Source organism: Oryctolagus cuniculus, chromosome 13 (assembly GCF_051225735.1).
Source record: "Oryctolagus cuniculus isolate XC-2025 breed Fujian yellow rabbit chromosome 13, ASM5122573v1, whole genome shotgun sequence".
Classification (NCBI taxonomy): Eukaryota; Metazoa; Chordata; class Mammalia; order Lagomorpha; family Leporidae; genus Oryctolagus; species Oryctolagus cuniculus.
The window spans coordinates 26017140-26040597 of NC_142879.1; the positions used below are offsets into that span (position 1 = coordinate 26017140).

The 23458-nt window shown below is 50.6% G+C and overlaps 1 protein-coding gene across 10 annotated transcripts in view; it reads left to right on the forward strand.

The window, feature by feature from the left end:
* TRAF5 (TNF receptor associated factor 5) overlaps window positions 1-23458 on the forward strand; it is a 51729-nt gene that overhangs the window by 20851 nt on the left and 7420 nt on the right. For 3 of the 10 annotated variants that reach the window (XM_089312139.1, XM_002717531.6, XM_089312140.1), the window contains 10 exons: window positions 2067-2285; window positions 3200-3257; window positions 6636-6737; window positions 8609-8773; window positions 9298-9375; window positions 9657-9731; window positions 11761-11853; window positions 16461-16601; window positions 18186-18354; window positions 19277-22909. In XM_089312139.1, the coding sequence (XP_089168265.1) occupies window positions 2068-2285; window positions 3200-3257; window positions 6636-6737; window positions 8609-8773; window positions 9298-9375; window positions 9657-9731; window positions 11761-11853; window positions 16461-16601; window positions 18186-18354; window positions 19277-19854 (1677 nt within the window). In that variant the 5' untranslated portion in view covers window position 2067 and the 3' untranslated portion in view covers window positions 19855-22909. Of the gene's footprint in view, window positions 1-2066; window positions 2286-3199; window positions 3258-6635; window positions 6738-8608; window positions 8774-9297; window positions 9376-9656; window positions 9732-11760; window positions 11854-13216; window positions 14533-16460; window positions 16602-18185; window positions 18355-19276; window positions 22910-23458 lie in introns of those variants that run through there. The other 7 variants (XM_089312141.1, XM_008268449.5, XM_008268448.5 and 4 more) reach the window with 7 other exon arrangements.

The following is a 23458-nucleotide window of genomic DNA, read 5'->3' on the forward strand; positions in this document are numbered from 1 at the left end:
AAATCGGGCGGTATGAAGGTCCAGAGTCGTCTTCCCTTTGCCAAGGGAGGCAGAAGTCCTTGTTGAAGAAAGGTTAAGAACGAGTCACAGCTGCACTGCTGAGTTTTCCCAGCAGCCTGTTAGCTCACATGAACGCCACGAACGACCGAGTTGTTCTGCATGCCAGGAGCAGCGCTAGGGGCTGGGCATCAGTGACGGGCAAGGGCAGCTGCTAGCCAGGTGTCACCAGGGGACACAGAGATGAACCAGATCACAGCGCGAATGCATGTTTCCAGCAAGTGTGGCTCCTTAGGAAAGGAAGCTCGTTCTATGGATGTTTTGTTTTCGTTTTAATATACTTAGTGTTGAATGGGTAATGCATTCATGTGCAGAAATTCAGCATCATCTAATAAAAAGATTGCCCCCCCTGTGTCCCCAAGCCCCTCTGGGGGGCCGACCACCTACAAGCTTTGCAGCCCTGGTGGGTGGGCGGGACTCTCTCTAGACCTGAGGAGAGGAGCAGGCTTCCCTGGGGATAGGACACCGGAAATGCCATGTGAGTTCATGGTCTGGAAGAGGGTGGGGGACAGTCTCTGTGGGAGGCAGTGGCTCCGGGCCCGGGCTGAAGCCTCGAGGCAGGAGAGCTCTCGTGCTGCACAGGGGTGGGGTGGGGGTGTACTTTTCCCTCACCGCCCAGCCGCTCAGAGGGGAGGGGGAGGGAGGGGATCATGAATCATACCTGTTGGGCCCAGTGTTGTGGCGCAGCAGGGCAGCAGGTTAGACCGCCGCCCTTGACGCCCACACCCCACCTCCGAGCCTGGTTTCAAGTCCTTGCTGCCTGCTTCCCCTCCACCCCCTACCGACTGTGCCCGAGAAAGCAGCAGAAGGCGCCTCAGGTCCTTGGGCCTCTGCTGCCCATGGGGGACACCCAGATGCTCCTGGCTGCTGGCTTTGGCCTGGTCCAGCCGCAGCTTTTGTAGCCATTTGGGAAATGAACCAGTGGGTTGGAGATCCCTGGCTCGCTCTCTCTTCCTCTCTCTCTCTGTCACTTTGCCTTTCAAATAAATAAATTAAATAAAACTTAAAAAAAAAAAACACACCTAACCTTTAGTCACATTTTCCTACAAAGTTTTTGAGGAGCCCCTGTATCACCCTGCCTGTCTGTATAGTGTGGAGAATGAGTTGGGGGAGGAAGTAGTAGCAGGCTGTCGCTTAGCTCAGGTGAGAAATGATGTGGCTTGGTGCTCGTCTTAGTCAATTCACACTGCTACGGCGAGCACCATAGAGCGGGGAGCTTATAAACAAGAGAAACTGATTTTCCACAGTAATGGAAGCTGGAAGTTCCAGATCGTGGCCGGGTTCTGGATTGTTACAAGGGCTGAAGAGAGAAAGTGCTCTAGAATCCCCTTAGCAGGGCACGAATCCCACGCATGAGGGCTCCCGCGGTATGACCAAGTCACCTCCCCAAGTCTCCTTTCCATTGCACGACATCAGGGCTACAACGTCCACATGAAACACGTGAGGGACACAGAGCTCAGCCTGTGTCGGAGTGATGTCCATGGAAAATGTGTAGCATGAAAAAACCATGCATGGATTTCAAAACAGTTTTGCACCAAAATGAACATCTTTCAAGTCAGTGTTTTCCATGAACTTTTTGAAGTACCCATACATATGTGTAAGCCTGTGTGTTGGGGGGGCAGTGAAGTGTGTAAGTTTCTTGCTTCTGAAGAATGCTAAGTAAACACTTGTTTCAGTTCTGCCAGTTGAGTGGAAGAAAACCCTGTTTGCCTGTAATATGGTTAACATCTGGCTACACCTTGTACAGTCATACAATGCCCAAGCCAACAGGAGAGTTTAGCATCCGGTGAAAGGCTGATGGCCTCAGAGCTGTAGAAGCAGAGTCTGGCTCCTCTCCTAGCACCCCAAAGCCATCTGGCCTCTGAGGGCGCCCTCTAATGGCAGGAGGTTGTTGCTGCTGCAGAGTCAACAGAACAACCATGTGGGTGATGTTCGCTGCTTGGGCAAGAAATCATGACCCCTGCTGGCTGTGGTTGCTTGTGCACTTAACTGCCCTTCTCCTCCCCCAGGATGGCTTACTCGGAGGAGCCAGGGGGCATCCACTTGGGTTTCATCCGGCAGAATTCAGGCAGCTCCATTTCCTTGGACTTTGAGCCCAACGCCGAGTACCGGTTTGTGGAGCAGCTGGAGGAGCGCTACAAATGTGCCTTCTGCCACTCGGTGTTGCACAACCCCCACCAGACGGGTTGTGGCCACCGCTTCTGCCAGCACTGCATCCTGTCCCTGAGGTGAGTGGGCAGGGCCTGCGGCTCCAGCCACCACAGGCCGGAGCCAGATGGAGGTGTGCCTGGCACTGAACATGGCAGCCGTGGCCACTTAACTGTCATCCTGGTCTTGGGAATGGCTGTGGTTGGCCACAGAACCACAGATAGGAGGAAGGGCTCTCCCAGGGCCCCTCTACGAGAGCCTCAAAAGTGCCACCCATCTGTAGATATACACTTTTTTTTTTTTCTTAAAATTCACACTAAGCTGTTTTGCATGGGAGAACACAGCTGGACACCTGGGAACTGGCTGTTGGGAAGGGCCTGGAGCGCACGGTGTCTGTGTTGTGGCTGTGCTGACCTTGCCTTGCCATGAGGCAGAAGTGCCATTGCACCTAGAAGGGACTTGGTGCACCTATGCTCTCCAATCCCGGGCAGCTGCAAAACCCGGGTCATGCCAGGTTGAGGGAGGAGGAAGCCAGGAGATCTGTGGAAGTGGGCTTTCTGTACGGAGGCAGTAGGGCAGCTGTTGTCGCCTGCCGGGCTTCTCCGTTTAAGTGTGTGCCCCTGTACCGGGCTCCTGGGGTACCCGGCTCCTCACTCAGCCGAGCTTCCCTGTACGGAGGTGAAGACCTAGAGGGACAGCGTGCAGCAGCACCCGGGGCCTGCTCTCTAGAATGACCCTGGCCAGTGAGGGAGACTGGTTAGGGCAAAGCCTGGGGCATTGAACACTGTCTGTGTGCCCAGTGTTTGTGGCCTGGAGAATGAATGGGGTGCTGCAGACACACTGGAAGCCTGGGGAGGGGCAGGGGGAGGGGCTGGGGGTGCCGCATGGGTGGCGTGAGCAGCACGGGCAAGGACGGGGTCAGGAAAGCCCCAGACAGCTCGGCTGTTGAAGTTCAACACCCAACTCTGGCTCGACTCTGTTTTTTTCTCTCCAGAGAACTGAACACAGTGCCGATCTGCCCTGTGGATAAGGAGGTGATCCGATCTCAGGAGGTAAGAACCTCTGGGTTAGCACCTCTGGGTGATGGGGGAGAAGCCAGCATCCAGCGTCGGGGTTGGAGCAGGAGAGTGGTTGAGGGGACCTTCCCTGGAGTCTGTGTTCCTGTGCTGTGGGGTCAGCGCAGACCCTGCTCCCTCCCCTGTGTGAGAGAGGCTTGCGGGGGTCTGCTGACCACCGCCCCCCACCCCACCCCAGTTCTGCCATCCTGCCCGCCAACCCCTTCTCACACTCGCTGCAGCCACCCTGAGCTCTAGGGAGAGACTCAGCACCCTGCTCCCCGGAGCTCACGTCTTATCAGGTTCCTCCTGAACGGTCCCCTTTGTTATTATTATGTCTCATAATAATACTGAGATATGATTCACATATATACAACTCACCTTTTAAAGTGTACAGTCCCACAGGACAGATCCACGGAGGGGTCCAGCTGTCACGCCATCTGATTTCAGAATATCGTCCCCACCCCAGGAAGGAACCCCACACCTGTATTGTCGCTTCCTGTGTCGCTTCCTGTATCTGCCCCCTCCCCGGCCCTGGCGACCACTCAGCCAGATTCTGCGTCTGTGGACTCGCCTGTTCTGAACGTTCCATATAATGGAGCCGTACAGCACGTGGCCTCGTGTGCCTGCGTCCTTGGACTTAGCGTGTTTTCGGAGTTCATCTGTGCCCTAGGATGTACCGGCGTGTCATTCCTTGTCATGGCCCAGCCCTATGCCTTGCACAGATAGATGACATTTGGTTTATCCACTCATGAGCACACATCTGGGCACACTTGTGTCCACTTTGGGGCCATTGTGAATATTCACGCGTGAGTTTCCGTGTGGACCCACATTTTTATTCTTCTTGGGTAGAGTCCTAGGAGTGGCACTCCGGGGACATACAGCAGCTCTGTGTTTCACATTCTGAGCACTACCAGGCTGTGTTCCAAACAGCTGCACCGTCTCACCTCCTGACCTGCAGCGTCGGAAGGTTCTCGTCTCTCCAGATCCTTGTCAGAAATGGTTACCCTGAGCCTTTTCAATCAAACCTTCCTAGTGGGTGTGAGGTGCTATGTCTCTGTGGTTTGGACTTGGAGTTCCCTGAGGATATGGAGTATCTTTTCATGTGCTATTGGCTAATTATAGATCCCGCTTTTGGAAATGCCTATTTTAATTCCTTTGTCTTTTTCAGATTTCTTTTTAATTTTTCATTTATCTGAGAGCTAGAGCGAGCCCCTATCTGCTGGTTCATCCCCTAAACACCAGCAATGGCTGGGGCTAGGCCAGGCTGAAGACAAAGGCGGGGACCCAGGAACCCAGCCCAAGTCTCCTGCATAGGTGACAATGTTGTGCCCGAGCGAGTGCGAACAGAGGAGCACCACACATTGATGAAATTTGACGGTGCTTTATTGCCAGCCGTGGAGAGCAGGCTCGTGCCCTAGAGGACTCTTGGCTCCAAAGCTCAAAGCAACAGGGTTTATAAAGGAAAAACCACAGGGGAGGGGGAGTAGCTGGTTGCTAGGATGGGGGGGGTACACAGTTACTGGGGTCAGGCTAACCTAAGGACTATGCGAAACCAATGTCAATTACAACCTTGACAACAGGCATTACAGTCTTGACATTAGTCCAGGTATCAACCTAAATCACATGTGGGACACAGACAGTTGGCAACCTTAACCTTCATCCAGGTGCAGCCTGTCTGTTTGAAGCTTGAGTGTTCCTGCTAGGGAGTGTGTGTCCTGCCAGGTGGATGCAGTGTCCTGTTATTGTCTGAGTTTTCGACCATAGTTAGTTTCTTTTTTTAAAAAAAATTGATTTATTTACTTTGAAAGTTAGAGTTACACAGAGAGGATAGGTAGAGACAGAGAGAGGTCTTCCATCCGCTGGTTCACTCCCCAGTTGGTTGCAACAGCTGGAGCTGTGCCAATCCGAAGCCAGGAGCTTCCTCAGGGTCTCCCACCAGGGTGCAGGGACCCAAGCACTTGGGCCATCTTCCACTGCTTTCCCAGGCCATAGCAGAGAGCTGGATCGGAAGTGGAGCAGCTGGTTCGAGTCCCAGCGCCCATATGGGATGCCAGTGCTGTAGGCGGCAGCTTTACCCGCAACGCCATAGCACCAGCCCCCATAGTTAGTTTCAGACCTGAGTCTCACGGTGGGGGGTGCTTTGTCAAGATGGAATCTCGGGTGCTCTAGAAAGGAGTCCCTACTGTCAAGGTGTTGTTTCAACAGGAACCCAGCTATGTGAGCCATCACCACTGCCCACCAGGGTCAGCATTGGCAGGAAGCTCAGGAGCTAGAGCCCGTTTGTAACCCAGGCACTGTGACGTGGGCCTGGGAGCCTGAACTGCTAGGCCAAATGCCACCTCCCTTCACCTATGTTTAAAATTGGATTATTTGTCCTCAATTGTCAGAATTCTGTGTGTGTTCCGTCAACAAGTCTTTCATCAGTGATGTGATTTGCATGTATTTCCCCCCTTCTGTGGGTTTTCTTCACTTTCTGGATGATGCCCTTTGAAACATGAAAGTTTTTCATTTTGGTGATAAGTCCAGTGTGTCTATTTTTTTTCTTTTCTTGGTTGCTTGTTTTTTCGATGTTGTATCTAAGAAACCATTTTCTAAGCCCTTGAAACTTTCCTTTCAGTTCCCTTTTCTGCTCTAAAATTCTGTTTCAGAAAGTTCAAGCGTCCCCTCTTCCAGGAAGCCTTCCCTGAGCACCCAGTCTGATGTCTCGGCTCCTTCTCTGTACTCCTTACGATGCGTTTGGCAAATACCGGCCAAAGGGCTGTGCTGACTCAGCATCGGTCCCACCCGCGAGACCAGGGGTGGCACACTACAATCTTGGGACAAATCCAGCCTACCAGCTGCCTTTGTATGGCCTGTGTGCCAAGAAAATAGTTTTTACCATTGTTAAATGGTTGGAAAAAGTCAAAAGAAGAGTACACAGGAACTCTTCTATTTTTGCAATTTCTTATGTCTCTTAAGCTACTTCAAAATACAAAAACTTGACTTTAAAAACCTGATTCGATCAATTTACCTTATACCCGCTTATTGAAAAGTCCCACCGTACCCCATAAATATGCACCGTGACAGCTTCAGTGACACTTTCTGATGATTTCGCAGCATCCTTGGCTTGACCTTTGAGTGTGTGAGGTCAAGGTCACCACGAGAGTTCCCAACTGCCGGCCGGCCGTGCTGGTGTTGAGCTCCCGCGCTCGCGTGTTTGCTGGCTTGCCCGAGGCAGCCTTTTCTTTCAGGGCAGTGGTGAATGTGATATTTCCAGCCACTGTGGAATTTTCCACTGACTTTTGAGATGTACTTGAGGACCAAACTAATAATAGCAGTGGCACTGCTGTCAAGCCTTCGAGTGTGTGAGAGCTGGCACGTTTTATCTTTCAGGTGTTTAAGGACAATTGCTGCAAAAGGGAAGTCCTCAACTTACACGTATATTGCAAAAATGCTCCCGGATGCAACGCCAAGGTTATTCTGGGACGATACCAGGTTGGTGTTGCTCATGACCTGTTTTTGCCTGTGCCATTTTCCCCTGCGTGCCCGCGGCTTGAGGAGGGGGTGCCCAGCCTGGTGGTACAGCGCAGTACACAGGAGCCGGGGTGTGGGTGGAGAGGGGCTTCTGGACGGAGCACCTGGAGGCCATGCCGTGCACCCTAGACCTTCAGCTGTGAGTCAGGGACCTTGAGCCAAAAGCGAGGATTGGAGGGTCGGGCACACTGGGCAGAAGGACACGGCATTTTCCGGAAGCTGGTGGATTGGGGTGGGGCGGGGGGCTGGCTGCAGAAAGGCGCAGTGGCAAGGCTGCCTCCCTGAAAGCGCTCGCTGCTCCCCGCGGCTGGCGCTGTGCTAGGTGTTTCCAGCAGCCTCTGGGGCGGGCCCTGGCCTGCGGGGTTTCTGATCTCACACAGCTCCTGAGGGCAGAGGATGTGGTTTCAAGGTGAAGGTCTGCAAACAGGTGCAGGGGAAGTGTTGGCGAAGGGGGTGTTGGGTTCTTTTCAGTCGAAGCTTCAGAGGCCGCCTGCAGCCCGGGGGGAGGTGGCTAAGCGGGGGTGAGTGGGAAGCAGGCCCCTCTCAGGTCTGGTCGCACAGGGAGTGAATAAGACTCAGGCGGTGCTGGCTTCCAGGGAATGGCTGGGAGGCTGCTGAGATTTTCCCGGCTGCCCACGCGGTTTTCAGATGAGTCAGACTTTCCTCTCTCTTCTGCCTCCACATCCCCCAGGCACCCAGGGAGTAACCATGGACATGATTTCCCTGCTAACCCAGGGATTTCTTGGGAGGTCTGGCAACTTCTTGTGGTCTCACATGACATGGTTTTGGATTCTCCCGCTGAGAGCAGGGTCTCATTTCCAACCTTGTTGCTCTAGGGCCTGGAAAGGAAGTGAGGTCTCACATGGACCCTGGGTCACTGTGGAGACGGGGCGGGGCTTCTGGGGAGCAGGGCTGGTCCCCTTCCACCACCCTTTTTTTTCCCCTTCTGTTTCCCTTCATGCCTGGCCCCCACCTCCACCCCTTGCAGGGTGGCGTGTAGGATGTTATAGGAGCAGAGCTGCAAGGAAGGTTGAGTGGGCGAGAGTACAGGAGTGACATCAGCAAATTGAGAGAAGGTGTGCGCTCCTGTGCTTCGCAGGCCAGAGCGCGGGAGGATGGCTTTCGGATTCATCTCTCTGTAGGGAAACTGCCTGCTCTCTCTTCCTGCAGAGATGAGGTCCGCAAAGCGTTTCTGTTAAGAGCCAGCCGGTGAACACGGTAGGCTTTGCAAGCCGTGCGGTCCCCTACACGTCGGAGGGAAAGCGCTGCGAGCGCTCAGGCGGGACTGATCTCCAGTAAAGCTCTTGTTACAAAAAGCCAGCAGCAGCCGCGATCTGGCCCCTGGGCTGCGGCTCTGCACCTCTCGGTGAAAGCGACCGCCGGGAGCTAGGTTCGCTAGCGTTCTGCTGAGCGGTCCCCTGTGAGCCTGTACTGCCCCTCCTTCCCTCTCTACAGCCGGCCTCCTCCCTCTCCTCGAGTTTGGAAGTGCCCTTCTTCCTTGTGCTTCTCCCCTCTGCCCTGTCTTTGACCCTCACTGCTGTGCTTGGTGCTGGGGGTGGGGATGGAGAGTGCTGGAACTGCGAGGTTCATGGCAAAGCCCAAGGCGAGTATCCAAGAACTGACCTGAGCGCATTCCTGGATCGTTACTGAGCATTGCTAAAACAAACTTGACATGTGTCCCTGCTCCCCGATCGGCCTGCCCCTGGTTCCTCCTTCCAGCCCAGGCAGGGCTGGCCATGACGGCCTCCGGTCTGAGCAGGCCTGCGCGGCTTCTCTCACCAGCAGGTGCGCCCTGCCCTGCTCAGTGCCACCGGCCTGCGCTTCTGTTGCAGGAGCACCTCCAGCAGTGCCTGTTCCAGGTTGTGCAGTGTTCCCATGACAGCTGTCAGGAGCCAGTGCTGCGGAGAGATCTGAACGAGCATCTGAGTGCCTACTGCCAGTTTCGAGAGGAAAAATGCCTGTATTGCAAAAAGGATGTGGTGGTCATGGATCTTCAGGTAAAAAGGGCCCTCATCTGGAGGGGGCCGAATCCTGCCTGAGGGGTCCCGGTCAGGCAGGAGGGACACCAGAAACACACATCCACTCCTGTTTTTATGCAGAATCAAGTCTAAAATAGCAGTTAGAAGGCCTTCTTTTGAGAGGAGTTGTGTTCAGTTGTCATTGGCAGAAATATTGTTTGCACACCTGCTGCGGGTGTGGAGGGAGCGATGCCGGGCGCCCTGGGCTCCTGGATCCCACCAGAGAGATGGGCGAATGTCAGCCTAGGAAGAGAGCATGTGTGCCTTCCCCACGTACCAGGGGAGCCGCGCGGGGCACTCGCAGCCTGCCACCTTCTGAGACCAGTGCCCTTTGCCCTCTGACCTCTTCGGGAGTAATCGGAAAATTCAGTCTTTCTGTTGAATTCATCTACACCCAGCAAGCAGCGTCTTTCACCGCTCGTGGAATGGGACGGTGACTTCCTGTTGAGGGGCCGCCGGGGCAGGGCGCCTAGGGCTTTGTTTTACCACGCTTTCTGTTTCAGAATCACGAGGAAAACTTGTGTCCTGAGTACCCGGTGTCGTGTCCCAACAAGTGTTTGCAGATTATTCCAAGAACCGAGGTGACTGTAAATAATGCTGCCTATAGATTGTATGTCAGACAGAAAGTTTGCGTAAGCAGCGTGGTGTGTTCGATGGATTCCCGCAGGCAAAAGCCCCGGGATAACTGTGTCTGTCTTCCCCTTCCTTCCCTTCCCCTGCCAGCACTGCCCGGTCCCAGCCCAGCTCTTTCTCGCCAGCTTCTCCCCTCCCGGTCTCTCCTTTCCTCCCGCTTGCTGCTGTAGACCAGGCGGTTGGAGGCTTGGTGATGAATTTCTGTAGCTCAAGGTTGTCCGTTCTGTAGGTGAACCGCCACCTGGCTGTGTGCCCCGAGGCCGAGCAAGACTGTCCTTTTAAGCAGTATGGCTGCACTGTGAAGGTAGGAAAGCCCTTTGGTTCTGCTCTGCATCCCACTGCGTGAGTTCACCTCATTCAGGATGAAGGAGGCCCTGTGGTTCTGAGCACTTTGAAGGCTGGGATTGTGTAACCCTAGTGTGTAGCTGTCACTGTCAGAACCCCCCAGGGGAACAAAGCCAATAGTGTGTATCTATAAGATAAGTATATGTTTATTTATCTATCTATTGAAAGAGAGAGACAGAGAGTAAGAGAAATATTTATCGTAAGGAGCTGGGTCATGCAGTTGTGGGTGCTGGCAACTCCAAAACCTGCAAGGCAAACCAGCAATCTGGGAATTCATGCTGAAGACTTTATGTTGCAGAATTTCTTTTAAAAATGGATTCATTTATTGGAATGCGAATGAGAGAGAGAGAAAGAAAGAAAGAAATCTTCCATCTGCTCGTTCACTGCCCAAATGGCTGGAGCTGGGCCAACCTGAAGCCAGGAACCAGGAACTTCATCCTGGTCTACATGGGTGGCAAGGGTTCAGGTACTTGGGCCGTCATCTGCTGCCTTCCCAGGTGCTTTAGCAGGAGACTGGATTACAAACGGAGTGACTGGGACTTGAACCGGTGCTCCAGCATGGGATGCTGGGATGTGTCACAGGCCACAGCTTAGCCTGCTCCCCACGACGGCAGCTTCTCTGTGCTGCGGTCTTGAGGAAGAGTGCGTCTTCAAAAAACTTTAGTCTTTGCTCTTAGGGCCTTCCGCTAATTAGATGAGGCCCAACCAGATGTGGAGGCTGATCTGCTTTACCCAAGGTCAACCAGTTGTGCTCACCATATTTAATCCTATTTACTATCATACAATAGCTTAATGACTAGGAAAAAAGTAACCACTTCTTCTTGCAAATATATTCAATGATTTTTTCTTTAAAATTGGTGTTAAAAACAGAGTGACGGGAAATGGGGGCGAGATAGAGACAGAGACAAAGATCTTCCATTTCTTGTTCATTCCCCAAATGCCCACAACAGCCAGGGCTGGGCCAGGCTGAAGCCAGGAGCCCGGAACTCTGTCCAAGTCTCCCAGGTAGATAGCACGGTCGCGAGTACTCGAGCCTGCCAGGGCGTACATCAGCCGGGAGCTGGATCAGAAGCAGAGGCAGGACCTGATCCCAGGGACTCCGACATGGGCTGCGGGCACCCCAGGAGGCGGCTTCAGCCGGTGTGCCACCACAATCCTATGATTTTGAAAGCAACAGATTTGCATAGGCTGAAGTCAAAATCAGGTTACCCACCTTCCGCTCATGACAGCAGGGTGGCTAGCAATAAGGGCAGCATAGACGCATGCTTCCTAGGGGGCAGCACAAGCTTAGACTTCAAAGTGGCCCAGAGGCAAGCTGGCAGGGAGATGGCGTTTACGTGGGCGGAGCTGAGATGATGAGAACACCATGTGCAGCCCTGTACATGCACTCTCGGGACAAAGGCGGGATCAGCCCTGAGACTCCTGTGCGTCTGACATGGTCTCACAGCTGCCGTAGAACCCTCAGGCTTGGGGGCGGCGCTGTGACACAGTGGATTAACGCCCTGGCCTGAAGCGCCGGCCCATATGGGCGCCAGTTCTAGTCCCGGCTGCTCCACTTCCAATCCAGCTCTCTGCTATGGCCTGGGAAAGCAGTAGAAAATGACCCAAGTCCTTGGGCGCCTGCACCCATGTGGGAGACCCAGAAGAAGTTCCTGGCTCCTGGCTTCAGATCAGCGCAGCTCCAGCCGTTGTGGCCAATTGGGGAATGAACCATCGGATGGAAGACCTCTCTCTCTCTGCCTCTCCTCTCTCTGTGTTACTCTTTCAAATAAATAAATAAATCCTGAAAAAAAAAAAAAAAGAACCCTCAGGCTGGCAAAGGGACCTGGGGACCTGGCTGGAGTCGTTCTTCCCGGAACCCACCCAGAGACGGGTGCACATTGAAACTACAGAAGCAGCGATGGTGTTGAGGGTGTGCGTCAGCGGCTGTCCCAGGACTTCCGGCATTCTGGGGCCATGGCCGCAGCTTTTCTCTGTCGGTTCTGCAGGAGAAGCGGGGCAGCTTGCAGGAGCATGAGCACTCGGCCTTACGGGAGCACATGCTTCTGGTGTTGGAAAAGAACTTCCGGCTGGAAGAGCAGGTGAGTCCTCGGGGGTTTGGACAGTGGCTGGCTGGGATTTGCTTGCCTGCCCTGCGTGGCTGTTTGAAGGCATGCTGCCGAGGAGCTGGGCCCAGGCTCTCTGTCTACCAGTTGGCCTGTTTGAGCATCTGTTCGTTTAGTAAAAGCCTACCCTATGTCAGGTACTGTTTGTTGCTAGGGACGCTGAGTCAAGGAGACACAGTTTCTACCCTTGAAGAACCCACAGAAATGTGCATGGATGCGTTGCTGTGCCTCCCAGGACATGTGTAGCGCAGCCTGGGGCACCGCGCCTACAGCAGGGTGCTCCGGGCGTGGAAGGGCCGCCACACAAGGGACTACATCCAAGCTGTGTCTTAAAGGAAGAAGACTTGTCAGTGAAAGTGTCGGGCAAGGGGAGCACCAGGAGGGGGAGCTTGTGCCACGACAGGGAGGCACGAGACACTGAGCATTCAAGGAAGTGGGATTTTAGCATGAATGGAGCACCAGCCACAGCAGGAGCCTGGGGTGGAGGGGCCAGGGTGCAGTGGTCTTGCGTATGAGTCAAGAAGTTTTGAACATTAGGGCCGGCGCTGTGGTATAGTGGATAAGGCCCTGGCACTCCATATGGGTGCCGGTCCGTGTCCTTGCTGCTCTACCTCTGATCCAGCTCCCTGCTACTGGCCTGGGAAAAACAGTAGAAGACGGCCCAAGTGCTTGAGCCCCTGCACCCGCGTGGGAGACCTGGAAGAAGCTCCTGGCTCCAGCCCCGGCCACTGCAGCCATCTGGGAAGTGAACCAGTGGTTGGAAGATTGATATCTCTCTCTCTCTCTCTCTGCCTATCTCTTGTCTCTTCCTTTTTTTTTTTTTTTTGACAGGCAGAGTGGACTGTGAGAGAGACAGAGAGAAAGGTCTCCCTTTTCTGTTGGTTCACTCCCCAGTGGCCACTACAGCTGGTGCGCTGTGGCCGGCGCACCGCACCGATCCGAAACCAGGAGCCAGGTGCTTCTCCTGGCCTCCCATGTAGGTGCAGGGCCCAAGCACTCGGGCCATCCTCCACTGCACTCCCGGGCCACAGCAGAGAGCTGGACTGGAAGAGGGGCAACCAGGACAGAATTCGGTGCCCCAACCGGGACTAGAACCCAGTGTGCCGGCGCCGCAGGCAGAGGATTAGCCTAGTGAGCTGCGGCGCCGGCACTTACTTTTTTTTTTTTTTTTTTTTTTTAAGATTTATTTATTTATTTGAAAGTCAGAGTTACACAGAGAGAGGAGAGGCAGAGAGAGAGGTCTTCCATCCGATGGCTCACTCCCCAATTGACTGCAACAGCTGGAGCTGTGCTGATCCGAAGCCAGGAGCCAGGAGCTTCTTCTGGGTCTCCCACACAGGTACAGGGGCCCAAGGACTTGGACTATCTTCTACTGCTTTCCCAGGCCATAGCAAGCAGAGAGCTGGATTGGAAGTGGAGCAGCCGGGTCTCGAACTGGCGCCCGTATGGAATGCTGGCACTTCAGGTCAGGGCGTTAACCTGCTGCGCCACAGCACTGGCCCCTGTCTCTTCCTTTCTATAACTCTGACTTCCAAATAAATAAGTAAATCTTTAAAACAAAGAATTTTGAACACTGTACGTTCAGTTATTTTATTTATTTACACTATGGCTTGTTTCGGGGAGGATTTAAAGGCCAGAAGTTGAGCCAGTGTTTTGAGTAAGAGGGAGCCCCGGAGGCCTGTAAGGAGGAAGCTCCCTACCCAGCTAGCCGCTTGGCGGGAAGGAAGAGAGCTGGTGGTAGCACGGCCCTGGCGAGAGGGACGCTCTGCTCTAAGTGCCGGCAGGCTCCTTCCTGCTCACTTCCCCAGTTCCCTCATTTGTAAATGGGGCTGCAGAGAGAGTCAGAAATAACGTAGCCCAGCCCAGGGCCAGGCACGTAATGAGCCTTTCAGGAAGCGAGATGCTGGAGGTGGTGGTGCTGGGGGCTAAGGCGCCACCCTTGCCAGGTCAGGGAGAGGGTCTTCGTGGGACATTCTGAAGTTGAAATGACACGCAGCTGTGGCAGAGTGGGTTAAGCCGCTGCTTGTGACACCTGCATCCCACATCAGAGCGCCAATGAGTCCAGGCTACCTGGCTTCCATCCAGAGCTCTGCTGATGCGCCTGGGAAGCAGCAGATGATGGCTCAAGTGCCTGAGAGCCTGCTGCTCGAGTGGGGCCCTCAGATGGGGTTTCCGGCCCCTGACTTCCACCTGGCCCAGCCCTGGGCATTGTGGCCTTTTGAGGAGTGAATCAGCGGAGAGATCTCTCTCTCATTCTGCTTTTAAATAAATACATTTTTAAAAAGTGATGACATGCAGTAAGTTTGGAAGGCAGAGAGCATGGGACTGCTACTGATATGGGCACTATAAGATCATGAGCAGGGTAGAGGTGAGGGCAGAGAGAGGAGGGAGGAGCAGGGTGGAGATGAGGGCAGAATGGGGAGAGAGGGAGTTAGCCTTTGGTTGGGTGGTTAGGTGGAAGTTGGTGCTAGAGGTCTACTTAGAGAATCCTGGAGCCAGAGAGCAAGTGGTTATTGCAGTCATTTTTGCATTCATGGAAAAAATACCAAATGCCCCGGTCTATGCCAGGCACCATGACAGGCTCTGGGAATAAAGAATAAAGGGAGAGGCAGCCTCAGAAAACACTTCGATAGAGGAAAAAGACTAAAACAAGAAGTGAAGAAAAACAATAGGCAGAGTGGGTTAGAAGGGGGCTGAGGCTGCGTTACACACTGGAGTCTGGACAGAGGGTCGTGGACCTGAGTGGTGGGTGCCAGTAAGGGGACGTGATGTGGAGTGGAGGCTCGCAAGGTGGTGGCTGCGAGATGAAGAGGGAAGTGGAAGAGGGAGCAGGGTCTGGCTGGCAGGGCACACGGGAGCTGTGAGTGGGCATGAGGCTGAAAGGGCAGCCAGGGCCTCACCGTGAAGAAAAGCCACTCGAGACGGCTAAGCAGGGGAGGCAGCCCGAGGCCACACTGGTCTTGTGTTATTATTGTGCTCACGGTATGGAGGGTGAACAGAGGAGAACAAGACTCAAGGCAGGGAGAGCATTTTTTTTTTTTTTTTTAAGATTTATCTTATTTGAAGGACAGAGTTAGAGAGGTAGAGCCAGAAAGAGAAGTCTTCCATCAGCTGGTTCATTCCCCAAGTGACTGTAACAGCCAGAGCTGAGCTGATCTGAAGCCAGGAGCCAGGAGCTTCTTTCAAGTCTTCCACCCAGGTGCAGGGGCCAAGGACTTGGGCCATCTTCTACTGTTTTCCCAGGTCACAGCTGAGAGCTGGATCGGAAGTGGAGCAGCCAGGATTCAAACCAGCGCCCATATGAAATGCCAGCTCAGCTGCAGGCTGGGGCTTTAACCCACTGCACCACAGCACTGGCCCCAGGGAGAGCATTCTTGTATTCATTCATTTAACAAATACTAATAAAGCATCCAGTTGCTGGGATTAGAGTGGACTGTGGGGTCCATGCCAGCTCCAGCCCCTGTGGAGCCCCTGTGCTGCTGTGTGTCAGGGCTAGAAAGGGTAGCGCAGGACTGGATCTAACAGGGCAGAGTAGGGAGCTGTCGTTGCTGCCCAGGTGGGAAATAAGGGAGACTGGGACTCGCACTAAAACGAGACGAGATGGAATGAGAAAGGGACGTGAAAGGTTTTTGTTTGCATGTTGGGAGTTAGGAGCACTGGGTATTACAGACTGAACGGATGTGGGAATAGTAGTGTAGCCTCACTCCTAGTTTTCTGGCTGTTCCCCTCAAATGGGTTACAAACTCTGAGTAAACACACCACCCACGTGTTGTGCCTATCACCTGCTAGCTTGTGTGCTGGGCACAGTACTTAAACTGATGCCTCATTTGAGAAGTGGATTCCTATTCACACCCAACTCAGGGGGTTCTTTGAGGAACAAAAGAGCTAATAGGTGTAAGGGTACATTAGCTATTTCAGCAAATTTTCACATGTCATCTGATGTGGTGTGCTGGTCAGTGCTTGGTGCTTGTTTAACAAGTGCATATGAATGAATGAGAACCAGTGCAATAATTCAGTCAAGTGGTGTCACTGTGATTAGAGGAACATTCATAGTGGGTTAGGTATAGAAAAGGCTGATGATGGGGCTGGCATTGTGGTACAGCAGATAAGGCTGCCACTTGGGGCACCGGCTTCCCATATGGGTGCTGGTTCAAGTCCTGGCTGCTCCAGTTCCGATCCAGCTCCCTGCTAATGCACCCAGGAAAGCAACAACACATGGTCTAAGTACTTGGGCCCCTGCACAGATGCAGGAGACACAGAAGAAACTCCTGGCTCCTGGCTTTGGATCGGCCCAGCTCTGGCCACTGTGGCCATTTGGGGAATGAGTCAGCAAATGGAAGATTCTCTCTCTCTATTTCTGTAACTCTGCCTTTCAAATAAATAAATACATCTTAGAAAAGGCTGATGGGAACTTACGTGTTTGGGTGTACCTGCAAATATTTTCCTAGAATTCTATAGGAATCTACTTGCAAATATTTTCCTGGAAATATATCCCTAGAAACATTTTCTTACCTGCAAATATCGTTTCATTTGCATGCATGCATTTCAATGACCTCATTCTTCATTCACATTTCTGTTATTAGATTTCTGACTTATGTAAGAGCCTAGAGCAGAAAGAAAGTAAAATCCAGCAGCTAGCAGAGACTGTGAAGAAATTTGAAAAGGAGTTTAAGCAGTTTGCACAGTTGTTTGGTAAAAACGGAAGCTTCCTCTCCAACATCCAGGTGAGAAGTGGCCTTTCTTGTCGAAGCTAGGATCTGCTTGCACTTGGCAGTGGGAGTTTTTCTTTGAACTTTTAAAATGGAAAGAACTTCAAATATATATAAAAGCTACAAGAGTAAGGTGGTGCAAAGAATACCAGTGTATCTCGCCCAGATTCACGCATTGTCGGTGTTTTTGTACCATTTGCTTCATCATTTGCATCCCTCCACACCTCCTTTCCATGTGTGTGTACGTATGTGTGTGTGTAAGTATGTGTTCTTTCTGAACCATTTGAGAGTACACTGCATGGATTACAGTCCTTTACCTTGACACAGTTAGGTATGTATTTCCTAGAATAATCTTAGTACACTTAGCAATGCCAGTAAATTTAACAATGATCTAAAACTTTTGTATAATTTATGGCAGTCAGGGTTTTAATTAATATAGGGTTCAGTTTTACTCCCTTTATTTCAGATTCATTGAGTGCATCTATAGTGCTGCATTTTGTAGTAAAAAAGTGAAACTATTCATTGCTTTAGGAAGAAAATGCTTTAAACACTAAAATGTAGCAAGAACTTACTTTGTAAATCATGAACGTTAAGTAACCATAAATACATGTCTAATGAATAATGTAACATGATTATAACATTTATAGTGACAAAGATTTCAAGATGTGTGGTATAGACAACATATTTGAAATTTAGATTAGCCCAGATAACTTAGGCCATATATAATTTCCATAGTTGGTCAGCACATTATATAACTTGTAGCTGTGTGTATGTGTGTGTGTATGTATATATATTGTATATGTATATATATATATATGGCTGCATGTGTATGTACAGGAAAAACATCATATGAGAGTACTTCAAAAAGCTTATGAAAAATGAAATTAAATATGTTTATTTTGGTGCAGAACATTTTGAAAACCCATGCATATAAGGAATCTTCAAAAAAGTTCATAGGAATGTGTACTATGAAAAAGCTAAGTGTGGATTTCAAAAATTTTAGCACTGAAATAAATGTATCTTTTAATCCACTTTCCTGTGAACTTCTTGATCTTGCAAGTCATATCTCAACTCCGACATTTTTCTAACACAAAGACAAACCAGGGAAGGCACTTGGCATGGTGGAGTCTTTGTATTTAATCTCTTCCACCTAAGAGAGCAGTGGAAAGTTTGGGCCTTCCTCGGGCCTTTTGTACCACCTGTCACACCTGCTCAGGCCAGAACAGGTGGGCCTGTGCCTGCAGCAGGGCAGGAATGGAGAAGAAGAGCAGCTTCAAAGAAGAGAAGGAAATGATCAAGCAAGGGGAGAGCCAACCAGAGAGCAGATCCATCAAGATAAGTTAGAGATGCAAGTGGGGGAAAACTGAGCAAGAGGTTAACACGACGTAAAGACGTGTTCAAAGATTTGAAACAGGAGCTGGGATAGGAGTCGAGGAGGAAAAGGGTCTCTATGATCCTCACTGTGCTCTCCCTCCTGGATACGTAGCTTTCATTCCATTCAATGATTACATGTTGAAATGTTTGAGTTGAAAAAATTTGATCTCAACGCATTACTAAAATCCTGGTTTTTTAACATGCTGACCCATTTTGTACTGAAAGGTCCTTGCTAGTCACATGGATAAGTCCGCTTGGCTAGAAGCTCAGGTGCGGCAGCTATTACAGATGGTTAACCAGCAACAAAATAAATTTGACCTGAGACCTTTGGTGGAAGCCATTGATACAGTGAAACAGAAAATAACCCTGCTGGAAACCAACGATCAGAGATTAGGTAAGTCTGACATTTTGCTGCTCTCCTAGTGACTCAGCTGTCTGCACTTGTTGATGAAGCAAACACCTGGCCAAATAGAGAGTCATCTCTCCAGGGTAAATAATGGTTGAATCTGCTGTTTGTGAAAGAGCAACATGGGATTCTAGCTGCTCAGGCAAAAGTACTGGAGGTCTTGACCCAGGGCTAGAAACAGCCAAGGGGTGGAATCTGGCTGGAAATTCCAAGGATGAGGAGGGTGAGAAAACAATGAGACAGCTAAGGGAGAGATGGGGTGGGATAATTTATTTTAGATATGAAAAAATACATGTTTGGCTATTTAAAAGCATTCTAGTAACAAGGGCTGGCGCTGGCATCCCATATGGGCGCTGGTTCGTGTCCCGGCTGCTCCTCTTCCAATCCAGCTCTCTGCTATGGCCTGGGAAAGCAGTGGAAGATGGCCCAAGTGCTTGGCCCCTGTACCCACATGAGATACCTAGAAGAAGTTCCTGGTTCCTGGCTTCGGGTCAGCCCAGTTTTGGCCATTGTGGCCATTTGGGAAGTGAACCAGTGGATGGAAGACCTCTCTTTCTGTTTCTCCCTCTCTTTCTGTAACTCTGCCTCTCAAATAAATGAATAAATCTTAAGGAAAAAAAAAGGTGTAGGCCTCACCATGCCAGTTCACGCCAGGTGAGCCCTGTGTGTCTTTATACTTGAGCGAGCTACGGCTTGACAGTACTCAGGGAGACTTCCTCAACACCAGTTTGCCAAGTCATGATATCCCCTGAGTCAGTAGCGCTAACAAACGGTCTGTTAGTGGACACTGAATTCAGTTCAACTTCAGGACGTCAGAGCGTCCTTGGTTCTCTTCACGTAATACAATTCTACCGTGGGCAAATTCCAAAAGACGATTTCCAGGCTTACGGAATCTTGCTTTTTCTTGTAGTTGTTTTAGAAGGGGAGACTAGCAAACACGATGCCCACATCAATATCCACAAAGCACAGCTGAATAAAAATGAAGAGCGATTTAAGCTGCTAGAGGGTGCCTGCTACAATGGAAAGCTCATCTGGAAGGTGACCGATTACAAGATGAAGAAGAAGGAGGCGGTGGACGGGCACACTGTGTCCATCTTCAGCCAGCCCTTCTACACCAGCCGCTGCGGCTACCGGCTCTGTGCCAGAGCATACCTGAATGGGGACGGGTCCGGGAAGGGGACGCACCTGTCCCTGTACTTTGTGGTGATGCGAGGGGAGTTTGACTCGCTGCTGCAGTGGCCATTCAGGCAGAGGGTGACCTTGATGCTGCTGGACCAGAGTGGCAAAAGAAACCACATTATGGAGACCTTCAAGGCTGACCCCAACAGCAGCAGCTTTAAAAGACCCGACGGGGAGATGAACATTGCCTCTGGGTGTCCCCGCTTTGTGGCTCATTCCACTTTGGAGAATGCCAAGAACACCTACATCAAAGAGGACACCTTGTTCTTGAAAGTGGCCGTGGACCTCACTGACCTGGAGGACCTCTAGTCCCTGTCCGTGGGGCGGTAAGGGGGCCTCTTGCATCCAGAACCATGGAGGAGGACTTACTGGATTGTCATGTCAGTCTGGCTTTAGGCTCAGTGCACATTTGGATTTGGCTTTTTGCCCTTAGTGTTGGAAATCGATTTAAAACTCCGGAAGTGCTGTTTTCTACTAACATTTTCCTCTGCTCCGGTTTGGAATTTAACTCTTGGTATCTTGTTATTTATATTTTTATATCTCATGAAAAATGGTAAGTTTTTGGAAAGCAAGTAGAACCTCTCTCTTTGGTGCTTGGTGCGGTGTCTCAGGTGCTGTGTAAGACTGAATGTTCTTGAGGACACAGGTGTTAGACTTCCCGACTGAAAAACGCTCCGGTATTGTGTTGTTTGGCCTGTTGATTGCAGCTGCCCTAAGTCATCGTTTGGAAGGTAGGCTGTTCCAGTTAAGTAGTGAGTGATATAGTCACAAAGACAGTTTGCCCAGTTTGGGCCAGATTTTTCAGTCAGATGCTAAATGTGTGGAGATTACTATGCCTCTAAATATTTTCATGAACTTCGACAGCAGTCTGCAAGCACAATTTTGCAAGGTTGCTTAAGAACTGGTGAATAGGGTAAGCATTTTCATTTTCCCTGCTGAAGGAAAGCAGGAAGTACTACGGAGGAGAGAGAGAGAGAGAGAGAGAGATCGAGAGAGAGAGAGAGAGAGATCTATTTCTATAGAGAGAGCGCGCCAGCAAATGGCAGTTCAGATTTTACTAGGTTCAGGCATGTGAAAAAACAGCCTATAAAAAAACTTTCTTAGGTCGGCAGTGGTCAGGTATTAGCAGTTCCGTAAGACTTAACCAAACAAATACACGTATGTACCTGTACACAAGCGGTTTGAAGGTATTTTAGTAATAACAGTAAATTAAGAGGAGTATGAGAAGAAGTTAGCCTATGATACAGATGTTATACACAGATAAAGGGAAGTTAAAACCTAGGGAGAGAACCAGTACAGTTTCCTAGAGGTGTCTCAAGTACTCCCATTCCAAAACTGACTGCTATAAGCAGTAACTCTTATTTTTTTTTTTTACGCTTTATTTAAAGATTTTATTTATTTATTTGACAGGTAGAGTTACGGACAGTGAGAGAGACAGAGAGAAAGGTCTTCCTTCTGCTGGTTCACTCCCCAAATAGCTGCAACAGCTGGAGCTGGGCTGATCCAAAGCCAGGAGCCAGGTGCTTCTCCTGGTCTCCCATGCGGGTACAGGGCCCAAGCATTTGGGCCATCCTCCACTGCCTTCCCAGGCCACAGCAGAGAGCTGGACTGGAAGAGGAGCAGCTGGGAGTAGAACCCGGCACCCACATGGGATGCCGGCGCCGCAGGTGGAGGATTATCCTAGTGTGCCATGGCACCGGCCCCCACTCTTCTAATTTTTTTGAGAGATGTTTTGAATTGGCAAATTGATATGAAAATGTGCACTTGTGAAGTTTGTTGCCAGAGTCCAGGACAGAAATGTTCACGTTCTATTCATCTGTCTGGGTGGGTCTGAGGGCGTGTATACAAATCAAGAGGAGTCCTTAAGACTCTGAGGAGCCTGAGCTGAGTGAAAAAAACAGCAACTTCCCTTGAGACCCTGTGCACGGTAATGCCATCTACTGCTGTTCATATGTGGCCTGGCTCCCTTGAACGTGCAAAGACAAGCCACAGGTGGTCCAAGGGCCATGGCAGAGCAGCTCCCTGGGGTCATGACCTTGCATTTTATAATTTCTAACCCTATCAGAAAAAGCATGAGATGTGTGAACATGCTGGGAATGGCAGCAGGCTTCCTAATCTCCTCTGCAGACTTTGCAGGATGTTAAAGACTCCAACTTCAAGAATCATCCCAAGGATTAAGTTCAAAGAAATAGTGCACAATAGAAACACACTAAAAACTGCACTGTAGCTGCTGGGGGACCCTGGTATACTCTGGTGGTCAACATGTCACTGCACACAAACTCACGAAGCATTGCTCCGACCCCCCATGGCCATGTCCAGGGGGTTCTGTGTGTTTTGTTTCTAGCCACGTCCAGGATCACTCTTTGGGTTCTCCAGGAACAGAAGGTTGTGTTGTTGTAATGAGTTTTAAGTTGTTGATGTGAAAAAATTTTGAAATGAGTTTGTCAAAATGCTGGCTTTGTGTTTTAACCAACTTGGCACATACACAGTGTGTCATGGCGTGGTTGGCTTAGGAGTGCTGAGTCTCTTCATCACTGAAATAGTGATTAAGTGAGCACAGGCTTTCTAGAGTAGACTCATTCCTTTTTCACAAAATAAGAGTTCTGATTTTTGTTTTTTTAAAAAAGTGAATCCATGTAAACTGTTTTTTCTCTTTCATGATCTGAAGTTATTTTTATTCTGCATCAGTAAGATTTAATTTCTATTTTGGTTTAAGTGGGAAAATAAAATACATTAGGTACAGGGGGAGTTAATATCCATGAGAAAGGTATGTAAGGGTTATGTGGATACAGTATGTCTTTACACACACACACACACACACACACAGTAGTGAATATTTATAGGTCTGGATTCTGATCTCTGATCTCCAAATTTGACATTCTGAGAAAAACAAGTCATAGCCAAGATGAATTCACAATGCCAAGTCCTAAATGTAAACAGAAAAGCAGGGCACAAACCCTTCACATTGTCCCTGGACAATCATCGCACCCAGGCTTCCTCTTTCCTCTTAAAAAGTGGCTGGAGAGGTGGGTGTTGTGGTGCAGTGAGTTAAGCTCTAGCTTGGGACACCTGCATCCCATATCAGAGTGCCCATGGGAGCCCTGGCCATTATGCTTCTGATCCAGCTTCCTGCTAATGTACTTGGAAAGGCAGCAGATGATGCCCAAAGCACTTGGGCCCTGCCACTGGTGTGGGAGATCTGGATGGAGTTTTGGGCTCCTGGCTTCAGTCCAGCTGTTGTGGGCATTTGGAGAGTTGATTGAATCTGCATGTGGAAAACTGGTGTGTGTGTGTGTGACTCTGCCTTTCAAATAAATACATCTTTTTTAAAAATAAAGAACTTGACAAAACTCTTGGGAAAAAAGTGGCTGTTGATGTGGGTTTCAGTCTTACATGAGAACACCGAGCTGGAGATAAAGGCTTGATGGATGCCCAGCAGGAGACTCCAGGGGAGTAACACATTACCTGGAGGAAGAAAAGCCTGCCCAGTGTTTGGAGAAGGAGTGGGTAGAGGTAAGAGAAGTCCCAGGGAAGGTGGGAGGGGTAGAGAGTGTCAACTCCGGGAACAGCTGTGGCCCCCTGTGCACCTCCCAGCTCACTCTGGACCTCATCGTCACCCCATGCTGCTCCCTCCTCAGCCTCTATCTCTGACCCCAGCCTTTGCATTAAGCTGCAGAGTCATAAAGCCAAGTACCTGCTGAAGTGCTAAACTCTGACTTGAACACAACTGAACTGCTCATCTCCCCACTCTGTTTACTGCTCCGGGTTTTTCTGTTTTGTTTTGTTTTGTTTTGGACAGGCAGAGTGGACAGTGAGAGAGACAGAGAGAAAGGTCTTCCTTTTCCGTTGGTTCACCCCCCAATGGCTGCTATGGCTGGCGCGCTGCGGCTGGCGCACCGTGCTGATCCGAAGC